At 38.2% G+C, this 26,275-nt stretch overlaps 1 protein-coding gene across 1 annotated transcript in view; it reads left to right on the top strand.

The window, feature by feature from the left end:
- Window positions 1–26,275, top strand: part of MED27 (mediator complex subunit 27) — a 94,111-nt gene that overhangs the window by 42,968 nt on the left and 24,868 nt on the right. Inside the window, exon 4 of the mRNA XM_056352197.1 lies at window positions 22,413–22,506. Within this exon, the coding sequence (XP_056208172.1) occupies window positions 22,413–22,506 (94 nt within the window). The remainder of the gene's footprint in view (window positions 1–22,412; window positions 22,507–26,275) is intronic.

The following is a 26,275-nucleotide window of genomic DNA, read 5'->3' as shown; positions in this document are numbered from 1 at the left end:
TCAGCTTGTTAAATAACTATTACTTTCCCTTAAAGAATCTTAGCCAATTGGTTCTTTGATCTTTTATTATTTTTTCCTTGCCCATGTGTTTGGTGGCGTTGTATGTGGTCAGTCTTTCTTAAATACTTCTATGTCTTGTTTTTTAATAAGCTCCATAATTTTGCACTGAAGGTCCAAAATACTGGCTTCTGGACTCAAATATTAGTATTTTAACTACCAAAGCTAATCTAGCTAGGTGGGGTACTAGTTCTTCATAACCTCTGGTAAAAAGGATTGTGCTCATTAAACAGGTGGTTTTGTAAGTATTTGTCTAATCCCTAGAGGAAAATCTATTGCAATTATAAAAGCCACACTGTGTGTTTCAGGGTGAGTATTCCATTCTTAACACGGTGCTGGTGGAGCGGTTTGATCTAATGATGCAGTTGGATGGTATGCATTCCTCTGGAATTTTTCAAGGCAATACAGAGTGTGTATACATAGTATTTAGTTTCTTTAAAGGAAGACCATAGAATAATAGCAACGTATTCAAACTGCCGCCTACAAAACTGCTTTAGAGAATAGCAATGTCCTCAAGTCATTTTTCAAACCATGTAGACTATTACTGAAAATAATGAGCAAACAGGAAACCACAGGATTGACAACTTTGTTACGGGAGGATAAGTGCTGAGTTCAGATCATAATGAATTTCAGCTGCTATTGAAAATAAGATAGTTTCAAGTTACTTTAAGATACAGCCATGTTTTGCTTTGTTTTGTTTTTATTTTTCTTCAGGTTTCCCTTCTGCCTACCAAGCAGAGATGACAACAGTTGCTTTTAGATGAGTTTTACAGAAATGAGACTGGACCCTGATAGAGAAAGAGTACATCTTTCATTTTAGTTTGAGAGACCTTTGACTACTTCTAGTTTCCTTAAAAAGAAAAATAAAATATTGTATCCTAGGGCATGGGAGGAAAAGCTACAATTACATAATCCTAACTTCTTCATTTTCTTCTCAACAGTTTCCCCACCACTGAAAGCTAAGAAATCTGGTTGTCTGGATTACTACAAAGTATGTTGCCACTGTGGTATTAGAAATTACCATTTAAATTACCCTTAAACTTAATGGCAACATTCAATAGATGCCTTGAAGCTGATCTGGTGCTTTCAAGATTCAGTAGCCAGGACACTCAGATCTCCAAGCTGGGGAAGCATCTGCCATGACTGAACCCCTATTATATTACAAATTATGAGGGAAAAGTCCTAGTGATATCGCATCATTCAACTTGAACTGAATTTTATCAAGAGAACAGCTGTGCATGTGGGTGTCACATTGTTCTTTCTGGTTTTCAAATGTAACTCAAGTGAGTTAACCAGTCCCTGTTAATAGATGAAAGGTGATTCTAAGCTTTTAGAGAGGTTTTTTGTTTTTATCCTAACGGTCCATGTCAACAGAAGTGACAAGCGGTTGGTAGACCTCAGTGGCCAGCTGTGCTCGGGCACAGAACAGTGATGGGCTTGCTGTTGCTTTATCCTGCTGCTTTTTGTGTGTTTTGTTTATATACAGGGGGAGGGGAGAGGGAAGCAATCTGCTATTAAATGTAATAGCAATCAGTCTCTCGTTATGTGGTATTTACTATTTAGCACTCAATATAATGTAACTGGAAAGAAAAAAATCCAAAGTACTGTTTTGATTCATGAGGGGCTTTATTGGACAACTCCCAACGAGATCAAACCCAATAACAAAAACGAGGAATTTACCATTGATTAGCCATCTTACTATTTGTTGCCAAAGATACTTTACCAAGCTCTGCTCCAAAAAAAAAGCGAGAAGGGGGTAATCCAGTTGAACTTCCGATTTCAGTGTAAGAGGTAAATTTTAAAATAAGGTGCTGTCAATTTTTTTTATGTGTCTGTTTTGTTTTTGCTGCGGTTCATTTGGGCTATCTATCATGTTAATTTTGTAACCTGTTTAGATACCACAGATACATACAGAAGTCAGGCAGAGGATTGTTTGTTTGTTTTTTCCCCCTTCTTTCTTTCCCTTTTCCATCTGCGGGGCTCTTGAGTGATCTCAAGAGTTGATTGTCCTTTTCTGTGCTTTATTAAGGAGGTATGTAGTTTGTTTAGTTAGGGACAGTTTTGAATAGTGGACCAACACAGATGTAATGAGAATCTGAAATCTGAGGAAAAAATTTGATCTGGTTTTAAAAGTTTGGAGATGATTAAAATGCACTATAGCACTCAGTCCTACAAGTGCATCCAGCATCTCTGACTTCTAAATTTTTGTTTGGCATATTGTAGTACCCTGTAAATCCAGTTGTCTTTACAGTGTAAACTTGATCACTCCAACAGTATTAAACCAGCACTTGGCCAATAGGAGAAGCACTTTTAGAGTGTTAATATATTTTGGATTTTCTTTTCTGTTTATCTCCCATCAGTAGAAGTGTTGGAGCCCCAGACAGAGCTGTATGACTTGAAGTTGAGCAGGATCTGAACTAGACCCTTACACTGGTAAGAGGGAGTAGTTCTGTGATAAAACTATTGTGGTTTTAGCAGATTTGGTCCCAGTACATGTGACATGAGGAGTGGTGGGGTCAGGAGACACTTCCCTGCTTTGTGCTTGGTGCCCCCTGCAGCACTTGGTCCATGCCATGGGGTGACTTCTGTGGAGGCTCACCAAGTGTTGCCAAAGGTCTAGTAGTCACCTGGGTAGATTTCAGAGCTGCCACTACTTGGGTATGACTTGACTTTATGTGAAAGTGTTCTTTTGTTTTGGGGTTTGGTGGTTGTTTTTTTTTTAACAGCTGCCATTCTTGAGTCTGGTGACGCTTGGTAACTCAGCACTGAGTCAACACCTTTGCTGTTCCATGCATCTTTAGAAATATGATTCTTTAAAAAAAATTTTAATCTTGATTTAATCTCCTAATATGTTGATATATCTGACAGCAGGGGTTTCTGTAATAATCTTCTTTGTTATGCTAAATAAATGCTTTTTTTTTTTTTTTTGGCTGTAGTTATATACTGAATTTCATTTCATTAAGTACTATACAGCTGCATATTTTTTTACAAAGTAATTACAAAAAACCAACAGGCATTGATCAACACAGATTGTCCAAAGAAAAGATTTTGACTAAAACTAAATGTTCCTTATTATATTCATTAACAGGATAATAATTTCTATCCATGCAAGTCCAAGAGACAAGGACCTTGGATGCTGCTTTATCCCTAGTAAATTATTGAAATGTGCATTAGTTGTTTGTAAAACTTGACAGTGTATCTTAACACAGAGGAAAATCTCTTTTGTTTATTCACTTTGAACAAGTACTCTAACAAACCACTATGGAAAGAGAGTGCATGTAATTAAGACTTCATAATTTCTTTACAGAACGTAGAGCTTCACTTAGTAAGTAGTGTGCTGTGAGCTGTTAGGGACTGATAGCCTTAGCTCAAATGTCCTGTAGTGAACACCTCTGTGAGCATGTCTGTCTTGAAGACATTAGCCAAAAGAGGCCTGGGGCTGATTGCTGTTGATGTTTTGGTGTCATATTCCACAAAAATTCCAGCTAAGAGGCCTGGGGCTGATTGCTGTTGATGTTGTGGTGTCATATTCCACAAAAATTCCAGCTAATCCCACAAACAGGATTGCTGCAAGTGTGATGTGCAGCCCTGTGTGACTGAGCATGGTGATTTGAAATAATTTCCATCTACTTTGCTGAAGATGAGCTGGAACACTCCATAGTTGGGGAATGAAAAAGCTTTAACTTTTTGGAAACTCTGGGCGATGTACTGGCCTTGATCTGCATGTTCGTTTTCCTTAATGTGCATGGATCCAAAGCAGTGTGTAGCCATTAGTGAATGCTAGTGTTGCTGAGGATTGCAGCTCTGTTTTAAGAGCAAATTTCTGACTCTTTGATGTATGTTTGCCTTAAAGGTAATGTTTGTGTGAGAACTATGCCATTAAAAGGTGGCAATTAATTAAATGTTGTTCCACAGTCCCAACCATTAGAAGATACCCTTGCAGCATTTAGGGCAGCACACTAATATTGCACTGTAGGGAATCCCTGTACTTTTGGTAAAAAAGAAAGTGAAGGATGAAGATTTTAATGTGTAATTAAAGACTGCAAATACTAGTTTAACTGCTTGTTTCTGTGTCAAAAAAAAAAAAAGGAACACAAACTACTAGTGGTTGGACTAATTAGACAGTGAAGAGCAAGCTAGATAAGAGGGGAAATTTGTGTGAACTTAATAATGATATCAAAGCTTTTGCTAAAGCTGTGATTTTATCATAGAATTGCTTTAACCCCCTATTTTTTTTAGCTTTACTATTTGGGGGAGGGTGATTAGAGGCTGCTTTACTGCAGCAGGCAATCAATCTGAAAAGAATAAATTAAAACTGCCGCTTGCCAAATTCAGAACTGCATTACAGCAAGTGTTTCCATCTGCATTGGTTGTATATTCCCTTGTCAAAGATGACAAGCAGAAAGAGCAGAGTTGTAATAAGGTGGAGGGAGAAGGTCTTTATATTTCAGTGGCTTAGCAAGAAGGGCATTATTGCATAATCATATTGTATAATGTGATGCAATGTGAACATACTGTGAAGAATTTATTTCTGTACTTCAACAGGATTCCAAGTAACTTTTAGCTATTTGAGAGGAAAATTAAACAGCTATACTGTGAGAGGGGATAATAGTACTTCCAAATGTGAAACCTGTACTGTTAAGGAGAAGGAAGCCCTAGGTATATCACAATAAAAAAAGCTTTGAAATGTTGAAGTTGTATCCAAAAAGAAAGGAAATTTAAGTCCCCTGTAAGTACAAAAAAAAGAAAGTTTTCCTGAGTAATGAAGTGCCGATGGGAATTTACCTGGGGACCACAGGGCTGTTCCCTTCTCTGAGGACCGCAGTGGGCTGCCGCGAGCGGCTGTGTTCAGCACCCATCAACTGAGGGGCCTTTGCCTTTGAGAAGGACCGCTACGTGCCCTTTGTCACTGGAAAGGATACAGAGTGGGACAGCTGCTTTACTCTGCTTTCTTTACTTGATGTTAAAAATAATTGTTATTACTTTTTAATTTCACTTCAGGGCATTCTTTGGTATTCATATGTTTATGAGGAACCCTGTGGACAGGTTAAAGGAAAAAAGCTTGGGTAGCAAATTCTACCTGATGACTTCATAGAGTTTTCTTCTAAATACAATCTTAGTTTAAAGTATTTTGTACAATTATTTTGCTAGTCCTTTTTTTCCCAACTGCCAGTGGAAAAAAGAAATAAAATACCCCCATTAGAAGTTTCACTGGGTAAAGTGACTTAGTTTTCATCCCTTTATAGATGCTGCTCTACTGTTATTTTCATTCCTGATGATTTAATTTTGCAAGGTACTTCCTCTTTGCAGCATAGGTTTTACCTATTAGTGACACTGTTTTTGTAATTTCAGTACTCAGTAGTACATGTAAGTCATCTTGAAAACAAGTGTTTTAAGTGTAATGCACATTTCTAAATGCACATAGATATATTTGCTTCATTGTTAGTTTATTTCCTGATTCTTAGTCTTGCATGGGTAACATAGGGAGTAGAACACTGTGGACAGGGAGGACCTTGTTAACATTGCCAGACTTAGTTTTGACTTTTTCCTGTGGCTGCATGCAGACTCTTTATTGTCCGAGAGTCATGGCCAGGGGAATCCTGCAGTGAGTCCTCTAATTTTAGCAACCAAAGGAATCTCCATGCAACAGTTTTTGCATTGAAATTAAATTTTTCTTCTGTGTTGCTCAGGATTGTTCTTACAAATTCTGTTTTGGGAAAGAAAGTAAGAATTTTGCCACAGAGATCATGATATAGTTAATCACTTAGCTAACTTTCGCTGAGTTTACCTGGGCACCTTGAATGAAATGAAATAAAGATTACATCCTGTGTATGATCATGTTCCTATAATACTTTGTTTCCATCCCTCACAAAATACAATAGTGGAATGGCATTCGGCCTGTTCATTCTGTACAATGTATGTTTGAAAGCACTTAAAGATACAGAGATTCCAGAATAAGTCCTGGCAGAGCAAATTACGATTTTGTTGAGTTGCCTCAGTTTCCCCACATGAACTATGTGTATTGTATCATCTGGGAACTATGCAGGAGCGCTGAGTGTGACTCAAGTAATATTTGTACAAAGCTGGGGTAAGAGAAGGCATTAACTATAAGGCAGGTGCTTTCATCCAGGGGAAGAGTCTGGATTTTTGTCTTGTCTTGTCAGTTGTTCAAGACCAGTTAATTTTTTACAAATTTCAAAGTCCAGGAGTGACACGTTGTGAAGAATGAATGACCGCATAATTCCTACTTGCAAGACCTAATAGGAAGCTCTAACTATCCACTGTCAGCGTTCATTCTGATAAATGAATGGTGATGTATTATTCTGTATCCTTTGTGTTCTTGCCTTTAGGTGTTCATTTCAGTGATGGAAGGCAAAGTGCAGACACATGAAATAATTATACGGCAAGCTTGGCTGGAGCCTGTCAGTCTGTGTCAAGCTCCCTAGACTTCTTGAATCTCTATAAATTGTTGAGCTCTTTTGCTGATTGTTGCATTCAGTGTTTGGTGTTGAAATCAAATGTGCTCTAGAAATGGCAAAAAATACCCTATTGTTTTGATGTATCTTAAGTCAGAATTTAATATCTGTGTCCAAAATAGCACTATAAAACTGAGCTCCCCTCAAGCCAAAACCCAGACATTTCTACTTTCCTACTTTACATGCAGAACTTTCTTTCATTTTGGCTTTTGCATTTTGACAGTTGCTCAGCAAGGATGATGCTTTTGCTCATGACAAATTTCTGTGCACCTTGTGGACAAGTCTTATAAAAGAGCCTTTTGTGAAGGATAGAAAGACAAATCAAACTTGGATCTAAATTTGGGGCTAATCAGCTGTGTGGCGGGCTCATAGTTTGAAGACTCATAGTCATATCTAACAGTACTTTACCCTCATTATAAATAACACCGAAGTGAAAATATTTATTGCTTTAGCTTGCTTTTAATGGTTCAGTTTTAAGAAAAGGTGTGAGGCTGATTAGCCGTATGTTGTTGAGGGGTATTGCTAGCAAGTAACCCATAAACTTGAAAATTTAAGAAATAATACCTGTTTGGTAATTATTGATTTGGTGTTTCAGTTACTGAAGTGCAGTCTGTCCACTGAGCGCACCGAACAGCCTCTGTAGTTGTAATCCCTCCAGCTGCTCCTGCATGTTCATTCTTCAGGTGCCGCCTCTGCTAGTCCTCTGCCAACTGTAGCTTTTTGTAATTTTGTAGTCAAGCAGACTTTGATGGAACAGTCTGCTATGGCAGTGGGTACTTCAGACCCTCAACTCTGAATCCTCTTTGATTTCTAGTTGGAGACTGAGTTGGATGGGACCTCAGCAGGTTATCCAGTCCTGTTCAGAGATGGTCTCTTGTCACAGCTAGACCAGGTTAGCAATGACATTGCCCAGCTGAATCCTGAAAACCTCCAGGGATGGAGGACTACACTTGTAGCTATCATCAAGGCAGTTCACCTGCTTCTAAAGGTCTGGTTAATGCTGTTCCTGTTTAAAAACAGATCTGCTGAAAACCCACATACTGAATGTGACTCTGTGCTAAGGAGGGGATGGGGGGTGGCTGATGGTGGGAGAAGGCGGGTATTTTTAGGAAAAATACATTCAGTAGTAATGTAGGTTATAGTAGCCTGTTTAAAAAACCCAAACAAAACAACAACAAAAAACCCAGCAAGAAGCAGATGAATTAACTAAAAAGTGCTACAAGGAGGACTGCTTGGGATTTAAAATAATATTTGTATTATTTTTTTTTAATCTGAAATTTGGCTTAAATCAGTTCATATGATGATGCTTCTGTGATCCTTTCTGTTTTGAAAGTTGTTCTTTATTTAGACAAGGTTACTTCAACAATGTGATTTTACAGCAAAACAGATAAGCACATCTAATGCTATCTAATCTTAGGTATTTCTAAGGAAGTGAAATGAATTTCTTGACGTGACAGAGCAATGGTGGCTTTTGCATGCCACTTGTACAATGAGCTTGTTGACAGAAAATGCCAGGTAGAACTATTTTTACATGTGAGTATGCTTTTAAAATGAAAATGTATTTTCAGTGCAAAGATAGCAACTTTAACACCACAGACAGAAAATCAATTACAATTTTTGCTAGTACAGCTAAAATATTATCTGCTGCTACTAATTTCTTTTTGTTGTTCCACAATTGCTGCCTTCCCTCTGGTTTTTATTAAGTCATCAATGGGGACAGAAATTCTGATATTGAAGCCTAATATTCTTCTTTCTTTCCTGCTATGTACTTGTGCATCTGTCTGCAGTATCATGATTGAATCATCTGTATGTATGCTTGTATGTATTTAAGCCACTTAATTTTTATTGTCTTGGGCATCATCCTCTGCCAGCCAGGTCTTATGCAAATGAACCAGTTTGCCTTTGTTATTAATTGCTTTGCTAAAGTGTTAGTATATACTGGATCTTAAAGATCTGCGTTTTGCAAATCTCTCTAATACCTTCTGCTGGAGTTGTTCACCACACATCTTAAAATGTGGGTGTAAACAAGCTACACAGAGAAATTCGTTGCTGGATGGCCCTTAGTTCCAGATATTTCCTTATCTGTTAACTTGTTCTGGTTGGTTCATTCAGAGAATTTCAAGAAAGGGGTTTTCTCTCTTGCATAAGCTCTGTCCAGATAGTTGAGTCCATTCCCATCTCCTGAATGTGAAGGATAGGATATATTGAGAAAAAATCAGCTCTGATTTGAGTGTAGAGCCTCTGTGTCAATTAGCACTGAGTTAATGTGGCACGTGAGGGTGGGAAGTGCTACTTGACTGCCCTGTGATACTGGGAGATGTGTGTACACACACGGATTTAAGCTAATGTTTTAGGGTTTGGGTTTTTTTTTTAAGCCCTCGAAAATAGTAAAATGAACCCTTTGCCCATATTTTCTGTCTTTTGCTGTTACAGACTTCTCGGTAGGTGCAGCTTACAAAGAAGCCTGTTTTTGCTATAATGGGATGGGTTGCAGAAAGTCAAAGTAGCGCACCTCTTGGTAGTGCAGCTGAGGATGTAACTGCATTTAATTTGTTTTCAGTCAGGCTTTCTTTTTCTGCTTTCCCCTTTTCATGCCTCCTTTTCGGAGATGATGTATAACTATTTGACAAAAGACACGAGACAAACATTGTACAATACAATCAATGGCTAATATTTTTGTCTCCTTTTTAAAAATACCTGTGAAGTGCTATTAAGAATGTGTCTGACATTAGATCAATGCAAGTGTTTTGAGTCTACAGAACACTTGCATCATTGCAATTAGGCAAAAAGTGAAGGAGATTAAACAATTCAAATACAGGAATGCATGTCAATACAGTGAGTGCAAAGTGAGCATGAATGGAGAGATCCCTTGGAACATCTGCAAATTCACTGATGTTTAGAAAAATAACTGCAGGACAGTCTTTTGAGGTGATAGACACGATTTGGTAATACTTTATCTGTTTCTGGAAAGGATCCGCTTCAACCGGTTGACTCTCAGTAGCCTACATGTTAGATAATTAATCGTATAATTTGCTGTCTTGTAACTAGGTGAACCCGCATCCTGGTAGTGGCATGAATTTGAGATAACGGTTTCCTAACGATCGAAATAGCTGTAATAGCCCCGGCCCTCATGGTTGACTTCAGCTCTCCTCTGGTTGCCTTTAGAAAAATCTTTGATATAAGGTTACAGGTAGTGAAAGTTCTGTCTGCTAATACAGGTAGTTTGCACCTGTATGTATTGATATAGCTAAGTCTCATTCTCTTCTTTATACAGCATATTTCATTAAAACGCCGTACTACAATAATACATTGGTATATGTTGTAAATGTTTGATATCGAACTATTTTGTAACTTACTCTGTGATGAAGCAGAGTTTGTTGTTTTTTGTTTTTTAATTGGATATGTTTCTTTGTTTATGCTATCATCAGACCTTTTCCTAGGAAAATACAGAGCTCTCTGGGTGCAATACTTCAGAAGACTTGCCTAGAGAGTTTTTAAGCAAAAAAAGTGATTGAACTCTTTTTCACAAGAAACCTTTAAGCTTGGACAGTGTAACTGTGAATGTAAACAGCCATCTCAAGAAAAGAAAAAATACAAAGTGAATTTAAAACAAAAACCCCGAAAGTAACCTTGCCTTAAAATACACTATCATTTATGTTCATATTTAAAATTTTGTCTGTGTGCAGGGAATGTCTTCAGTCCGTGTAAAAATCTAATTAAATCTTCTCATGGTAGTGATTCATAGCTGACCCTCTTTTTATTGGAGCATCTTATTAGAATAATAAACCACTCCCTGCTGGGAGACACTGTCATTGACAGACAGGCGAGACAGGCTGCTGATTAGAAAAGGTTGATCAGTCTGGTATTGTCTTCAGAGTCTGCAAGAAATCTTTTATTGTCCCTTTTGTAGCAGAACTTCTGAGATGCTCTTTGGCAGAGTCTGAGTTCTTGCTTGTGACCATGTACGCGCGCATCCAGTGGTGGATCATTTCATGTCACTCATTCACATTGCAGTGGGCAGTCTGTCTTTTTGTGTTCCTTTTTCTTTTTAATTAAGGACTGTGAACACATAGAGACTGTTCCTGTTTTAATTTGTACCTATTTACTGTTGGAAATTATGTGACGATTTGGAATTTCTTTACTTTGGGTAACCAACTTAAAAGTCTTCAAAGGAATTTGCCTTTTACAAGTTTTGAACTCGATATTTATGAAGTGGATGCTCAGAATTAGCAAAACGTATCTAGGAACAAAGCTGGGCAGTGTTAATAATCATGTTTGTATTTACCTAAGGAGATCTTCATTCCTTGTTTTTCACTTGAGCAGTTTTCTCTGTTAGTGTACTTAAATGAACAGAATTGTATTATTTTTTAATAGGCTTCATGTTTCTCCCTGATGGCACCAGACACAGTAGTGCTGAAGGAGTTATTCTGCTTTACATATATTTGGCATAAAAGCTGTTTCGTGTTTTGTTTTTTAGGGAAGCTCTGCAGGTGAAGTGATGCAGGTGTAAGAATATACTCGTGGGCAGAACTGTATGGGCTTGCCATGGTGGTGCTTTGGCTTTAGCCCAGGTTTCAGCCCTGTGAAGTACTTTAAACTCTGCTCTGCCTGTTCCACGCGGGGGAGGAACACAGGCAAAGCGGAGACTCCAGCGTTTAAAAACCCACGGTGAACATAAAGCTTGTCTAATCTCCGCTGTGGTTGCACCTGATCCTTGTGTGTGAAAGGAAATAACAAATGAGAGGGAACCTGATTACAAGAGTGGGAAGATGGCCAGAAAGGTGCAGCAAGTTTCTGCAGTCACTTTGCCGAGGTGTCTGGACTGTGTTTGGCAAGTCCAAGACTAACTGCCATGATAAGCCCCTTCCTTTAACCAACTCTGTTAAGAGAAATTGGTTTGGGTTTTGGTTTTTGTTGTTTTTTGTTGTTTTTTGTTTTGGGGTTGTTTTTTTTTCCAGAAAATTTGCTTAAGGGAATTAGCCCTCCTCCCCCACACTGACTTTCAGCGGAAGCCATGCAATTAATTTCCATGAGCCCTATAAAAAATCCCAACCGAAGGAACAGCTTGTCATGTTGGAGGCAGAAGTGATGAAAGTGTATTTTTTAGAAAATAATATTTTGAAGGGCTTCTCTCCAAAGTGTTTATGCTGGGAGAGTCTTGAGTTTATAAATGCCTAATTGTACTTGTTATATGCAGTTTTCATACTGGATTGTCAAGATGACCTTGAGGGAGTTTTTTGATAAACCTCTGAGTTTTAAGATAGATTTTTATCTCTGTAGTATCACAGGCAGATCGAAATACTTGGTCAGAGCATAATCCTGAAGAGAAGAAAATCAGGATTAATTATGACATTCCCTCAAGAATATTTAAAGTAGGTGATCACAAAAGTTGAAATGGGTTTTTGGTAAAAGTTTCTGTAATAAATCGCACTGGGCTGTACAAGCGATCATTTGTTACAGTATCTCATCTTTTCTGTTTCCTTCACCTTTATCTCCCTCTTAATTACAGAAGAACAAATTGATCTTAAGTGTCCTTAAAGGCTGATATCAAGTATTCCAAGTACCCTTAGAACTAGTGCTAGTTCTTGTCTTTTTGCCATAGTTTATAATTTTAATAAAGCACTAGATCTTGAAGTGGATGCTCTTTTTGAGTGACTGCTTGAAGTCTATTGGTGAAGCGTAAAATCTGAGTCTTTGATTCCTAGTCCTATGTATTTCAACATGTTTTTCTGTAAGAGTAACATAATTTTAAAGGAAAAAAATTAGAAATATGATAATACGACACTGAGGGCTTGAATGCAATGACAGAGGCCGTATTTTTAACGCCTTCATGTCTATGATGAGGGTTTTTTGGTTGTGCTTTTTCTCTTCCCTAATTTTCTCCTTCAGGCACTTCTGTTATTTAAACACGTGTCGTGGTTTAACCTCGGTGCGAAACCAAGTTCCAGGCAGCCACTTGCTTGCTCCCCTCCACCTAGAGGAATGGGGAGGAGAATGGGGAAAGAATGCAAAACTTGAGGGTTGAGATAAGAACAATTAAGTAATTAAAACAAAATAGGAGGAAACCCCCAAAACAATAGTAATAATATCAACAATTATAATGAAAAGGAGGGAGAGGGGAAGAATAAAATCCAAAGGGAAAGGAGAAAAAAACCTAAGTGATGTGCAGTACAGTTGCTTGCCACCCACTGACTGATGCTCAACCAGTCCCTCAGTAGCAATGATCTGGCCTCGGCCAGCTCCCCCCCAGTTTATATACTGACCATGATGTCCTATGGTGTGGAATATCCCTTTAGCTAGTTCGGGTCAGCTCTCCTGGCTGTGTCCCCTTCCAGTTTCTTGTGCCCTTCCAGCCTTCTCACTGCCAAGGCCTAACAAGCTGAAAAGTCCTTGACTTAGTATATACCCAGCAACAACCAAAACAATCAGTGTGGTATCAACATTGTTCTCATACCAAATCCAAAACAGCACTGTACCAGCTACTAAGAAGAGAAATAACTCTACCCCAGCTGAAACCAGGACACTGTTTAGATGTTAGCATGGTTATGAGCTTGAGAAATCTTGCAAAATACGCAAGAGCCTGGTGCAGGTTGTAGGGTAATAGCACTGCACTTAGCTTGGATCTGTAGGAATGAAGCTATTTTGCGTAGAAGCTGAATGTCTTCATCCCAGTAGGTTCTAACAGGACATGAAACATTAGATATGATAGTGTTAATAACTGTACAACATCACACACCCTACATGCATTAAATAACGAAGGCTGAACCTCTGATACGTGTGCTGATGCTATGTGGATGCAGATGTGGCAGGGATGATAAGTTACTGTGTTTTTAGGTGAAGTTAAAAGAAACATATGGTAAGGATGAGAAATTCCAGCAAGACAGGTTTTCAGAGTGCTGATCCATTGCAAATTTAAATAATGTTTTAAAACCACATGATACTGCCTGCAAACCATCAGAGTGTGAGTTAAGTAGGGGATGCTTTTTTTAAAGGCAGAAAATGTCAGGGCTTTGGTAACTTAACTGATACAAACAAAACCTGTCTTATGAAATGGTCAACTCTGCTCTCCTGTTCTGGTATCTTAGCCATTCTCCAGAGGGTTATAGCCTTAATCCTCCTGTCCTTCCTCCCATCTTCTGGAAATCATGTTGCCTTCAGTAAGTTCTGGGACTTGATGTGCCTAACATAAATGTTCAGAAGGATCTCTTCCTTTCAGCGGTGTTTGTCCTATGGTCAAGCATAGTGTCTAAAAAGGTCTAACTGTGCACAACATGCTATGTTTCCTGTTCATCAGTTTCTCCACCCAAAGGTAAAATCTCACAGCTTTTGATAGGAACAGAATACATGATAGGTATCATGCATCATCTGTTGTTTTTCATAAAAGGAGGTAAGTACTGCCATTTCTTCTCTGTTGAGGGAGAAATAAAACACAAAGAAAGTAAGTGAGAAGACTTTGCTATTCAAGTAATTCTTCAGTAGCAGAGCTGAAAATAACATCAAGTACTGAAATCTAGTTTTGTAAGACTGAATTCAGGAACGACGGCGTGGAGTAATGTGCCGTGTCGGGATCCTGTCGGGCAGTCTGCCCGCACAGTGGGACCTTTCCCACCTGCAGGGAGCCCCATTTACTTTGTTGGGAATCTGGCTGGGCAGGCAGGCTGAAAACCAGCCCATCGCATCTTTTCTGGAAGCAGGGCTGAATTTGGTGTGTTATTTTGAGGCCTTTGTCAAAGCGCTGTCTGGTATTTACTGAACATCAGCATGTCAGCCTTTAATCCTCTCTCCCTTGCTGTGATTGACTAGCGAGTGCAGGAGCCGTGGTTTCACCTCCTGGTGCAGACCCAAGCAACCTCGTATGATCTCTGCTGAACCACAGGTAATGGAGAAGGTGGGGATTATTCATCCCTGAAACCCCATGGGGGAGAACTGCATGTAGCTTGTGCAAACATTTTGTTTTATTTTATTTTCTAAAGGCTAGCTGGGTCTCTTGGCTTGAGTTTCTCCTGAGGACTTTTGGCACAGATTTACTGTATGGAAATGTGTGTGCGTGTGCAAATTAGGCTAACAGGTGGGGCACAAATTGCTTGACAATTTAGGAGTAGTTCAAGAACCATCTTTGTAGATGAACACTGATGAAATATTCTCATTCTCCTCCAGGCCCCTGAAAGTTACTGTTGCTAGCATTTGCTGTTGGGCTTTAGAGCAACATCCAGTTTCATGAAAATGTGGAAATACGAACGATACATGTGTGCTGTGAGGTCTTGCTTCTGAAATTCTGTTTTTCCTGTCGAGGTATGAATAAAGGAGTTAATGTTTTCCATAAAGCACAGACTAGTAACAGGCTCAGACAAGATCCTGGTGATGACTGTAAAGTAGATGCATGCTTGTTTTGTTAACCAGCTTTCACACAATCTAATATCCATGTTCCTCTCTTGATTATTGCTATGAATTAAAAGCATTTTGAAGAATGTTCCACATAAGTACAAAGAAAGTTATTTCAACAGTCTAATAAAATATCTATGGGAATTTGATTGCAAGGTCTCTATTTGCAATTTGAACTTTTCTTTATTAAAGTTACGCTGTTTAAGGTGGTGCACTGGAATTTGATACTGCGAGCAGATGTCTTTTCGCTCTGTCTTAAAAACCAATCTATGCAGTGACAGCATGTGTTTTCAGAATGCATTAAAGAGGTGTTCATATTTAATGTAGACATGCAGATGTCCAGAGACTGAGTCAGGGGCAGGTTTGCATTTTCATAAGCATTCAGCATGAGAACCTGCATGCATTTGTGCCATCACTGTCAGCTTGTACCTTTGAGGACATTCCTTGCAGATTTACACCACATCACTTGTCAGTAGATTCACAATAGCACTGAAGAACTCAGAATTGTTTTTGTTGTATAAACAATAGAATAACACTTTTTATCATAAAACAATACTTTATTGTTGTAATAGGATGACTCCAGTGTTCAGTATTCCTGGCCCATGATGCATGGTCCCAGCAGGAGTTGTGCTGGAACACAGTGTGTGCAGCCACTCAGGGAGCTGAATCATGAAACCGGTTTAGATTTAAACTAATACATTTTTCTTCTTTTTTCTACTTTTTTTTTTTTTTTTAAAGCCAGATCAGTTGTGTGATCCAGCTCTTCAGCACAGCACAGTTGAGGGGGCTGTATGCTGCAGCGTGCGGGAGGGATGTGTCAGTGCCTTATGTCACTATTGGTGCTGAAGACTGAACATTGTTGAATCACAGCCTCAGGTTTCTAAACGTCTTTGTAAATTCAACCTTAAACACTCTGTCTTGGCTCCTAGAGAACTGTCCAAATGACTTCACATGCATCCTTAAGCGCTGTACCAGGTTTGGCCTTTTGTGAGTGAGAAGTGCAGATGGTTAAGTGTTTGATACAGCTATATGTGCATATGCTTTTGAAGCAGACCACCCTGTGTTTATATGTAAACACTTCTAGACTATTTAGGCATATAACTTAATCTTTTGCATCCACTCAATAATGAAATGTATTTCCTCTATGACCAAAATAACATCCATAGCAAAGTTGAACACAAGCTGACTTGCAAGAATAAGTGGAAATCTGTCTCCTTTCAGGTTTGGAGTTTAATCTTTCAGCGCTTTCAGGTTCATGTTGTCTCACTTCTCTGCAGGATGGAGTGAAGTTGGTATGAATCTTAGCAAATTCGTTTGTTAGGACCTTTGTTCAAGGTATCTTGGCAATACAATCCACACGTTCTGGCTTGCATCTTTCCACACCTGTGGGTTCCTGTTACCGAGACACTCCACGGCCGAAACTCCCTTGTACCGCTCATATGTTGTAGCCCCAAGATTGAAGAACTGTGTATAACTCAAGAGAAGACTCAAGTTTGTCCCTTCGGCCCTCAGCTTATCTCATGGTCGTTAGGAGTCAGTTATTTGAAAGAGGCAACATTTTTTCTTCATAATGTGTTGTGAATAAAGATTTTACAGCGGGAACAGAGGCATTTAAGGAGTAGAAGAGACAGAGTTAGTGTGCAGAGGAGAAGGGAACAGAAGGAAAGGTGAGCCAGGAGGAGTCTGGCTGGAGTCTTCCACCAACAGAAACTTTGAAATTGCGTGAGAAGAAACAGGAAGCTTCTGAAACAGTTTGTTCAGAGAGGACAAGAAGACAGTGTTAACTGTAAGAGAAGACAGCCTGGCAAGGAAGCTTGTAGTTGGCGAAGTTGGTCAAAACAAGCAAGAGATTTCAGTACTGGACCCAGGAAACTGGAGCATTGTTATAGAAGATCTACAGAAGAAAAGAGTAAGAGCCTAAATTAATGATTAAAAAATCCCAGTAAAACCTGTGGAATGTGAGGAAAGAGGCAGAGACTTGCAGGATTGATGTGTAGATGTCATGGTTTGTGCCAGCTGTCTGATTTAGTCTTGAGGCTTTAAGACACTTTCTCAGCGTGAGAGTTGTTGAATTTCTTTTCACAGTCTTCCTTGCTTATCCAAGCAGGAAGTGTCATTGCACAAAAGCTGGCAGAGGTCACCGTTTCAATAACTATTGTTAACTGATGCTTCTGAAAAGCCTTCTATCAACTTGAATTTGCTACCTGCAGAGATTTGCTCAGCAGGTAGCTGAAGCAGATTAAAACTTTAATTCACTGATTAATAAATCATCCTAGAACTGTGAATACCTTGTATGTTTTCAAAAAATACTTATCTAATCAGGTTGCCTGAAAATTATTTAGGCTCTTTAGAAAATCTGTAATATTTAAAATTCTGCCACTGCTAAAAGCTGTAAATAATATATTGAGCCTGGTTCTGCGAAAAATAGCTGTTGCCTAGGTCTTGGTAGAGTGCAGGCAAGCTCTTTGCACTGATGCCTTCATTAGCAAACACTGCATATGCTAGTAAGAGTCTGCAGGGCCAGCCCATGTTTCTGAAATACCAGACATGTGAAAAGAAATTATTAGCTGTGTTGAAAATAGTAACTGGAAAAAAAAAATAAAATCTGGGAGCATGTAAATACTGTGCTAGTAAGTGAGAGAATCTGTGGAGAGTTTCCCCTGTGTTGTCCAGAATATCATGAATCCACATTCCAACAGAATCGTAGAGTTTCTCTTCATCTCATATCTGGTGTTTTCCACTGAGTAAATAAGGAGGAGTATGCTCTTTTATATTACAAATGTGTATTTTCCCCCCTCTCTCCTCTGTCTCCCCAAGATCATTTTAGCAAATATCTTCTTTCTTCTGAAAGACCTCCTCAAAAATTATTATTAATATCTATATTTCTAAATCTTGGTAAATGTCTTTAAATTGTTGTATTGAGTGGAAAAATGAACAGCATGCAAGTTAAACACTGTGTGGGATAAATGCTATTTAAATCTTGTCTAAGCTGTTAAACATCACACTAACATTGGATTGCTGGATCTAATCCAGTAAAAATAGAAAAAAAAAAAAAAAAAAAAAAAGAGAGGTCACATTAGAGAACTAAGCCATCTGTCCAGTGTGGAACTGGAAGGCATTTATAATGAATTACTTTTCTGTATTACTGTCTTTTGGGGGGCCTTTACATGAATCGAAGAGATGTTATGAGACCATTTATCTACCAAGATGGTTCCTGAATTATTTCTACCTTGTCAACCTGATGTTTTAGTCTGAAACTTCTCATTTAGCATTTTGCATAACCATTTAGTCTCTTATAAACAGTATTTTTGAACTGGCTTCAAAAATGGTTTCTGTCAGTTCCAGGCATTGTTCGTCTAACAGGGACTAAAGGATTTATGTACACGCTTACTGGCACGATGGCAGAGAGATTTTTCAAAGAATCTCTGTTGCTTTATTCTAATGTTGATTTTTTTTTTTTTTGTATGTTCATAACAAGACCTCATTTGGAGTGTAACATTTTGCATTAACTTTGGTTTTTGCTAATATGCATGAAGTAGATTGTTGTGGTTTGACTTTTGCAGTATTAATATAGCATGTTTGTAGAAAAAAGGTATTCTACTACGTTAAAATGAAAATAACGATTTATAGGGTTGACAGCTTTGGAGAGAATCTGATATCAGATCTGATCTTACTGGCTGGTTCAGTTGCACATTGAGATGCATAGCCCTGAATGATACTATTATTATTTTTTCAAATAAAGATTTTTCTTTCAAAAATACAATTTGAAATCCTCCTTAAAAATCATGAATCTGTGTCATGAAGGAGAGAAAGAAGAGAAAAAATGGGAGAGGAAAGTTGGTACAAGCCTGCTATTGAAGCTTCTTTAAATATCCTCCCTCCGAGCAGTAAAATTACATTAGCAAAATTGCTTTAGTACTTGATGTGATTTAATGGTCGGAAGTCCTGTTGGTCCAGTTTGTCACTCTTTTCTGACTGGGCTGCGTACAGATCTGGATTAGGACGCAGGTGTCGATGAAATTTCTTGAAGCTTTTTTGAATAGAATGGGTCTAACTTAGGATGTTGCAATTATAAGGTGTTAATGTATCGCCTTTTGAGGCCTAGAAGAATAAGTAAGACAAATTCTGTCTATAAAGAGTTTAGGTACCGTGCTGTAATTGAATGTGGGGTTACTGGGTGTGACCTTTAGTGGACTTTTTGAGCATCCTTCGCATGATAAAGAAGCAGTGGGGAGGGAGTTTGTCTAGACATTGTATTCAGCCCTTCGTAGGTGGAACAATGCCTGTTCTAGGACAAGAAGAGAAGCTACCACCACATAATTTCAGCTTGTATTCAATTCTGAGAATTCCGTGAATTTTTTTTCTTAACATTAAGGTATGCCAAATGTTGAGCAAATCTATTTGCATTTACTGTTCCCCGCTTTGAGTTATTTCTTCTGGGTTTGTAAATGCTTGTTCCAACCAGCATCTTTTGTAAGTAGGAGAAAACTGAGACGTGGTAAGTACATTAAAAGTTAGAAGTGCTTATTGGCAAAGTAAAATTAGACTTTCCTTAAGTGCCATGCTTCTCTAAGACAGCGTAAGAGGTTCTGTAGCATAAATAGGAACTATCATATTTTTGAGCTAAAACTGATTGGACAGAGATGTGTAGATTGTGACTCTGCTTATTTTGGCACTAAATTAATGTATTTCAGTTCTGCAAAGTAAGTTCCAGACAGCAGCTTTTTCTCTGACCCTCCTTCCAGACAGCCTCAAGAGTGCACTTTATCTTGTCTTTATCATATGTTCTTCAGTTTTCTCTGAAGTCATCACCAGTTACACTTTTACATTACTTTGCTGCATCTGATTTATCATATCCATCCCTTTGCAAGATGTTTTACCAGATGTCCTCTCTGAAGGGCATATCTATAGAAGAATTTTGCCTTGGATTAGGTTGTTTGTCATTTCATATTTGAGGCTGCCATGTAGTCAGGCTAATTTAGTAATTATATATGCATCTTTGAAGAATCCTTCTGTTCTGATAAGTCCTTGTGAAGCCCTGATGTCCACTTGAAAAAAGGCAAAGGGGCAAAACAGTGATATGTACATTGATGCTCTTTTATCTATCGGTGTTGGATATTCTCTGACATCCTTTTGACTGCAAAGAGAAGAAAAAGGCTACCGGTGTTGGGTGGTCCTGGTAGAATTGCTGAACCTCGCCAAAGGAAAATGCTATATTTCCTTAAATATGTGGTTTAAATTTTTTTTTTTTGTCAGCTGACCTATGAAGAGTGGTACAAAATTAACAGGCTTCTAAGTTCCGAAGTATCGTAGTAACTAATCTTTAAGTTCTTTCTAGAAGTTGGTTAATACAAACCAGAAGATTTATATTTTACTGTATAGATGATTTCACTTAAAGGACTGGCTTGTGATGAGCTTCCTGTGAATTCCCTGTTCTGCTTTACATTGCTCTGGTAGTACAGGGTGACAGTTGGGTTTGGGTCAAGTTTTAAGGCATGTGATCAGGACAAGTTTTACATTTAAAAAATAATCATATCTAAGAAAGAGTTGAAAAATTGATTAACTTCAGCCAGCCTGGATCACATTTTCAAAGGGTAAATCTGCATGTCCACAGGGATTTTTCAAAAGGACCTAAGCAGATTAAATGCCCAAGTCCAACTGTTGGTTATATGATTTTAAAATAACTTGATTTTTCCTTCCTTAATGCCTATAGACTATTTCAGTGTCTTGTTTTATGCAGCTTCATCTTTTCTTTGTTTTTGATTTCTTATTGCCCCAAACTTGGAAAACTAGAGATGTTATGCAATAATCTGTGTCATAGCATGCAAGGCTATAAGACACATCCCTAACCACAAAATAATCAAGAAACACGGAATCTTTCCTTGCCTGTTTCACAATCAGTTGTCTCTGTTCACGCACAAGCAATAGCTGAAATTATTTGCAGAGCCTGGAGTAATTGCATTTACGGAATAGTATAAAGTCTCATGCTATATAAAAAAAGTATAGGATTCAGTAATGTTTAAAATTAGTTAGGTGCGTACTGTCAATGTGTAGCTTACTCATCCTGAAGCTCTGTCTTACGCGTCTGCTCTTCCACTGTGCTAAGGAAGTTCTTGGCTTATGGATGTTTTGACTTTGCTTATCAGCAAGCAAGCTGTTAATGAGTCATTCAAGTGAATGGGAAAACTTTTTTCTGCACAAGAAGTGCGGATTAAGATTTTTATGCAAAATTAGTTATGACAATTTCATTCTTTTGTTGCTTTCAAAAGTGGGTTGACTTTACCAGCCATGTAAGTTTAGCTTCCTTGATATTATTTTATTTTTTCTGATGATTTTTAATCCTTTGCAAAATAGCAATTGGAGCGTAGCACCCTCCGTTTTTCAGAGGGGAGGGATAACAACTAACAGTAGAACAGAATAACTTTGAAGAGCAAGAATTTAACTTTTTTTGCCTTTATTTAAACAGGTTACAGGGAAATAACTAGCTGTTTTCAGTTCTACTGTTATTCTGAGTGGGGCAACCAGTTTTTCCAAAACTGTTTCTTCAGAGCCCATAGGTTAGCATGGGAAGAGTTTAATCGATAAACTCGTTCATGGATCTGATCAAGTGGCAGAGTTTGTAGATGCGGCTGATAACAAGGCAGTAGTGCTCCTCCCTTCTGCATGCTTCGGGAGAACTGGAAAGTAGTATGGGAGGAGGAATTAATGCACAGATGATACAGACTGTCACATAAACTGCTACACTGCGCATTTCAATGTGTCCAGGGGAACGGCTGAAGGATGTGACACATGCCCATGGGATGGGGCGGTGTGTCCTGGGAAACAAGGTCCCCGAAAGGAAGTTTTCACTGTTAATGGACATCAGCTCTTAACATGATACCAGGAACCCAGACAACCATATGCCAGCTTGCCGTGGCTCACATAAGTAGAGGGATCATACCCAGCAGAAAGGATGTTATTTTACCTCTGTGTTTGACCACCCTGGAGGAACTCCTGGAACGTACTGGCCAATTTCAGTGTCACCGGTGCATGAAATAAAGTGGAAGGATTCAGAACAAAGCCCCCCTAAGAACAGTCTGAAGACTTTGATAAAACGTGTATCTGTTTAGTTTATCAGAGAGAGAGAGAGAGTGAGTGAGAAGGTGACATGCTGTGAATTCCTACACTGGACAAGGAATTTTGATAAGGTATCCTTTGACTCCTAGAGGGGTATAGCAATACGGTGGCAGGAGTTTGAGGCTGACAGACTTGGACTAAAAATTGAGTGCATCTTTTTAGGGGAAAAGTAATTTTCAAATCAACTTACATGGGGCTTTGGTTTGTTTCCTCTTATCCGTAACTTTCTGAGTTATGCTTGCATGCGTTTTTGAAGAATATGCAGATACCAAAGAGAAGTTAATTCAGGAAAGTCCTGTGGACCTTGGTAAAACGGAGCATAATCTGAGTCTGTGACAAAGAGCATGTGTGTTCATTCTGTTGTTTTGGTTTGTTTGGTAGATACGTTGATGATGTGATCAATCGAATTGACAGGATGTTCCCTGAAATGTCTATCCAGCTATCCCGGCCAAATGGAACCTCTGCGATGCTTCTGGTAAGTTGGATCCTTTAATCTGTTGAGATCGATTTCTTAACAGATTGAATTACTGTTTCTAAAATGCAGGTTATTAAAGATAAAGGGGCTCTTCCCCAGAAACATGCTGTTCTTCATTTGTCGCAGCAATTTAGGATCTTTCTTGCTCTTAGGCAAATGAGTGATGAACAAAATTTCACCTTTAAATGAAAGATCTATTACTTTTTATTGTTAAATGTGATTGTAGAAATATGAGCGCAAACTCAGATGTTCACTGTGTTTTTCCACAGTCTTGGCAATGAGTGAGTCTTAATCATGATAATTAAAAAGGAAAAGAGTGGTAGGAGGCAGAAAAGGAGGAGGAAACCAATATGATTTAAATTTGTTCAAATTGTTCTTGGGTCAGTGAATTTCTGTTCTGTGATGAAGTCAAGAATTTGCCTTCAAAGTAAACGAACAGTAAAGGCTGGATTAGAGATAAACAAGTCCAATACATTTGACTTATTTCTGCCTGACCAAGCAAGATTTCATTCCAGAAGAACCTGTTGTTCACATCAATTTTCACAGGCAGCTGTTGTGCTTATAGCAAGAGAAGACGTTAAAGCTCTTACTTTTACGACGGCAACATGGAAGTGGAGTGTGTAGCGTGGCAGTTTTCCTCTAGGAGGGTGAAAGGCAGAAGTCACGTCTTTTGCCAAAGTTTAAATAAAACTCGAAATACACTGTATACCCAGGTCAAGAGCTGAGACCAGACAGATCAGTCTTTTCCATCTTGGTTTTCTCATAGCACTTCCTCTTATTTTTTCCTTTCTCACTTAGACTATTACAACAGGCTTGGGTGTAGTGTACACGTGTGTATATTTCTTGTTCCCAAGAAAATGGTAAAATTAATCTGAAAATCAGATATTTTGTCAAAACAAAATTGTTGAGTCAATATAAGTCAATGTTAATATTGGTGCTTAGATTTTTATATTGCTTTTAGAGTTTTTTGACTTTAAACTACTATTATGGTTAGATTTTTGTCTGTATTTTTCAAAGGTTCTGTTAATTTTAGTCAGTATAGCTGTGATTCTGTTTAGTTTTAATTAATCAACTCTCTAGCATCCCATTATTAACTTTCTTTGAACAGCCCCAAATTTGCAAGAGATTAACTGAGTCAGAGGTTAAAATAAACAGCTGGCATTAAAACGTAATCTGCAATTGTTGGATTCACCAAGTGGAACAATATATTCCAGAAAAGAATTGAGTTCATCAGTGCAGTCTTAAGAGGTTATAAGTCTCGGAAGCTTTTGCATTTCCTCTTAAGCTGACTTTATAACTGTTTTACTGTAGAAAAATGTCTGGTTTTATTTCCTTACTTTGAAACCCCTTCCCTACTCTCAGAGCCCCTCTTTGCATGTAGTAAGTACCTTCCGCTTCTAATGGCTTTTTGAGGTCAGAAAATAGATGATGCTTTTTGAGATTCAGGCACAGTTATGAAATTAGGTAAATTACCTTGGATGTAATGATAAGGAGTAAGGTGGGGTGGAAGGGTGGTCACTGTAGAAGAAGCCCCTTTTACAGCAGTAGTTGTTTAGTGAATTCCATGTTGTAGTTGCTCTAAATCAAGGACATTATTGTTGCTGCAAGATAGCATCCCTGTATTGAACCACTGGTATGCATATTTTCCTTGGATCAGAGATCAAAAAGATTGTTTTTAAAGTATTTTTGTATGTGATTGTGTGATTGGTTTATCATTTTTTCTTCTAGGCAGGTTTTCCCTCTTTCCCATCTGTCTCAGTTGATGTTGCCAATATGGCACTTTCCATCTGGCCCTGACTGCTACAAAAGCTTTTGCTGTTTTCAGCCACAAATCAGTCAGTGGAAGGTGCTGCAGGACAGGCAGTGTGAAGAGCACCTCCCCCAGAAGAAGGGAGGTTTCTTCAATACTTGTGATTTCTCACTCTGAACTTCACTCAAGTTAGATTTGGAGTTGCTCCCTGGCGGCAGCATGGTTTACCACAATACCAAAGGAGTTCAGATAATGCTTACTTTATTTAAAAATATTTCACAACCATACTGTGTGCCCAGAGTTAATTAACGGTATTATCTCAACCATTTTCATCCTTTCACTGTTCGTGTCATACTTGCCGTTGCTTATGAAGATCTTTTGACACAGAGGTCTGTCTGTTATATTAAAACCACTTTAAACTCAATCATTCCATTTACCAGAAAAAACATGTGTTTGTCTTCAAAGGCACTGGTAAGCACTACATATATTTTAAGAATGTGCAAATGATTGGAAGGAGATGGGGAAGAAGGGAAAAGGGGAGTGCCTGTGAGATTTTTTTTTGAAGTTTCAGAATAGCTGGAGACTTTGCCAAACACAGCATCTTTAGGGCTAAAGACCTAAAACAGAAAGTTTCAGCCCCAGACTCTACAATTTCATGTGCACATGGAAATCGGCATATGTCCTTAGCTGTAGAGGTGGGACTGTCATGGGCTCAGATTCATCCAGTGTTTCAAGAGGAATAATTAGGAGCTGTGTGAGCCTGCTGGTCAAAATTGTCTAGCAAGTAACCTTTGTGTTGAGCTGGGTTCTCCTTAACTGGGGTACAGCTCTCCCATTAGCTGAGAACTTTAAGGAAAAAGCAAAAGAAACTATTCCTGAGAGCATGAATGCTGTGTCTTGAAAGGTTGTTGCCTCCTGGTCCTTTGAGGTTGCTACTTCCTCCAGACAATAAGGAGGGGGGTTTATGCTTTAGATTTATACACAGCAATTGTACCTCATTAGTCTGGATTTATGCTACACAGACCAAACACATAAATAATTGATACCTTTCAGAGCTGTGTGAAATCCTCCACTGATTTTAAAAGCAGTTTATCATGGCATTTCAAGGTGCTGTTTAATCCCAATCTTCACTAGTGATTTTTCAATTAATCTTTTAATCGCACTATGCATGAAAAAGACTAAACATAGACTTATATCAGCTTTAATAACAGTGTTACGCAAAATTAATTTCCAGCAGCAGCAGAGGGAACTGCAGACTCCTTAAGGTTCTTGTGAGATTTTGTTGGTCAAATGCCAGGAATTGTAAATAACATAAACCTCATCTTGTATCTTAAGAAAACACAAACTGATTTTTAAATAATGAAAAATACCTAGATTTTTGCGCTTTTTTTGAATGATAGTTGCATTCCTAGAAATACATTATTTTTCCAATAAAATAATTTGATGGTGTGATTATTATGTGATTGTTTCACACACCTTGTTTCCATTATCAAAACTCAGAATATTTTTTTTCTGTGAAACAATTCCTGTGTACAATTCATTCATTTGTTAAGATCAGAAATGTTTTAGAGAACAGTAAACATTAGCCCCGGTTTTCCAGTTGGCAAATATGACTTCCTTAGGTCATGTACCTGGCTAGTCCTCATCAGGTGTATCAACTTACTCTCCTGTCTTCATCTGGGAGCTGCTTTGTCTTTAAAATTGTATCCCCAGTGTTTGTAAAGCTTTCTAAAAGCACTACTACAGAAGTAACAAACACCGGGTTAATATTCTTAAAGATAATGGAATAGTTTTCTGTAAATTGACCTGTTTGTTAGGCATAATTATATGTGTAACTTCCAGTTTGAAAAATGGAATTGTTTCTGCCAAACCAAAGCTCATGGCAGAAATCATTATTTCTTCTTTTCATGTTACTTTACAAATTTTTGATGATAAATTAATTTTATAAATTTGTACTGATGTCTAGATTTTTAACAGATCTCATATAAAAAAAATGAAACATGTTTTTATACAATTCTA

This window comes from Falco biarmicus, chromosome 9 (assembly GCF_023638135.1).
Source record: "Falco biarmicus isolate bFalBia1 chromosome 9, bFalBia1.pri, whole genome shotgun sequence".
Lineage (NCBI taxonomy): Eukaryota > Metazoa > Chordata > Aves > Falconiformes > Falconidae > Falco > Falco biarmicus.
Note: the sequence above shows the minus strand (reverse complement) of the source record. Positions and strands in the feature narration are given on the sequence as shown.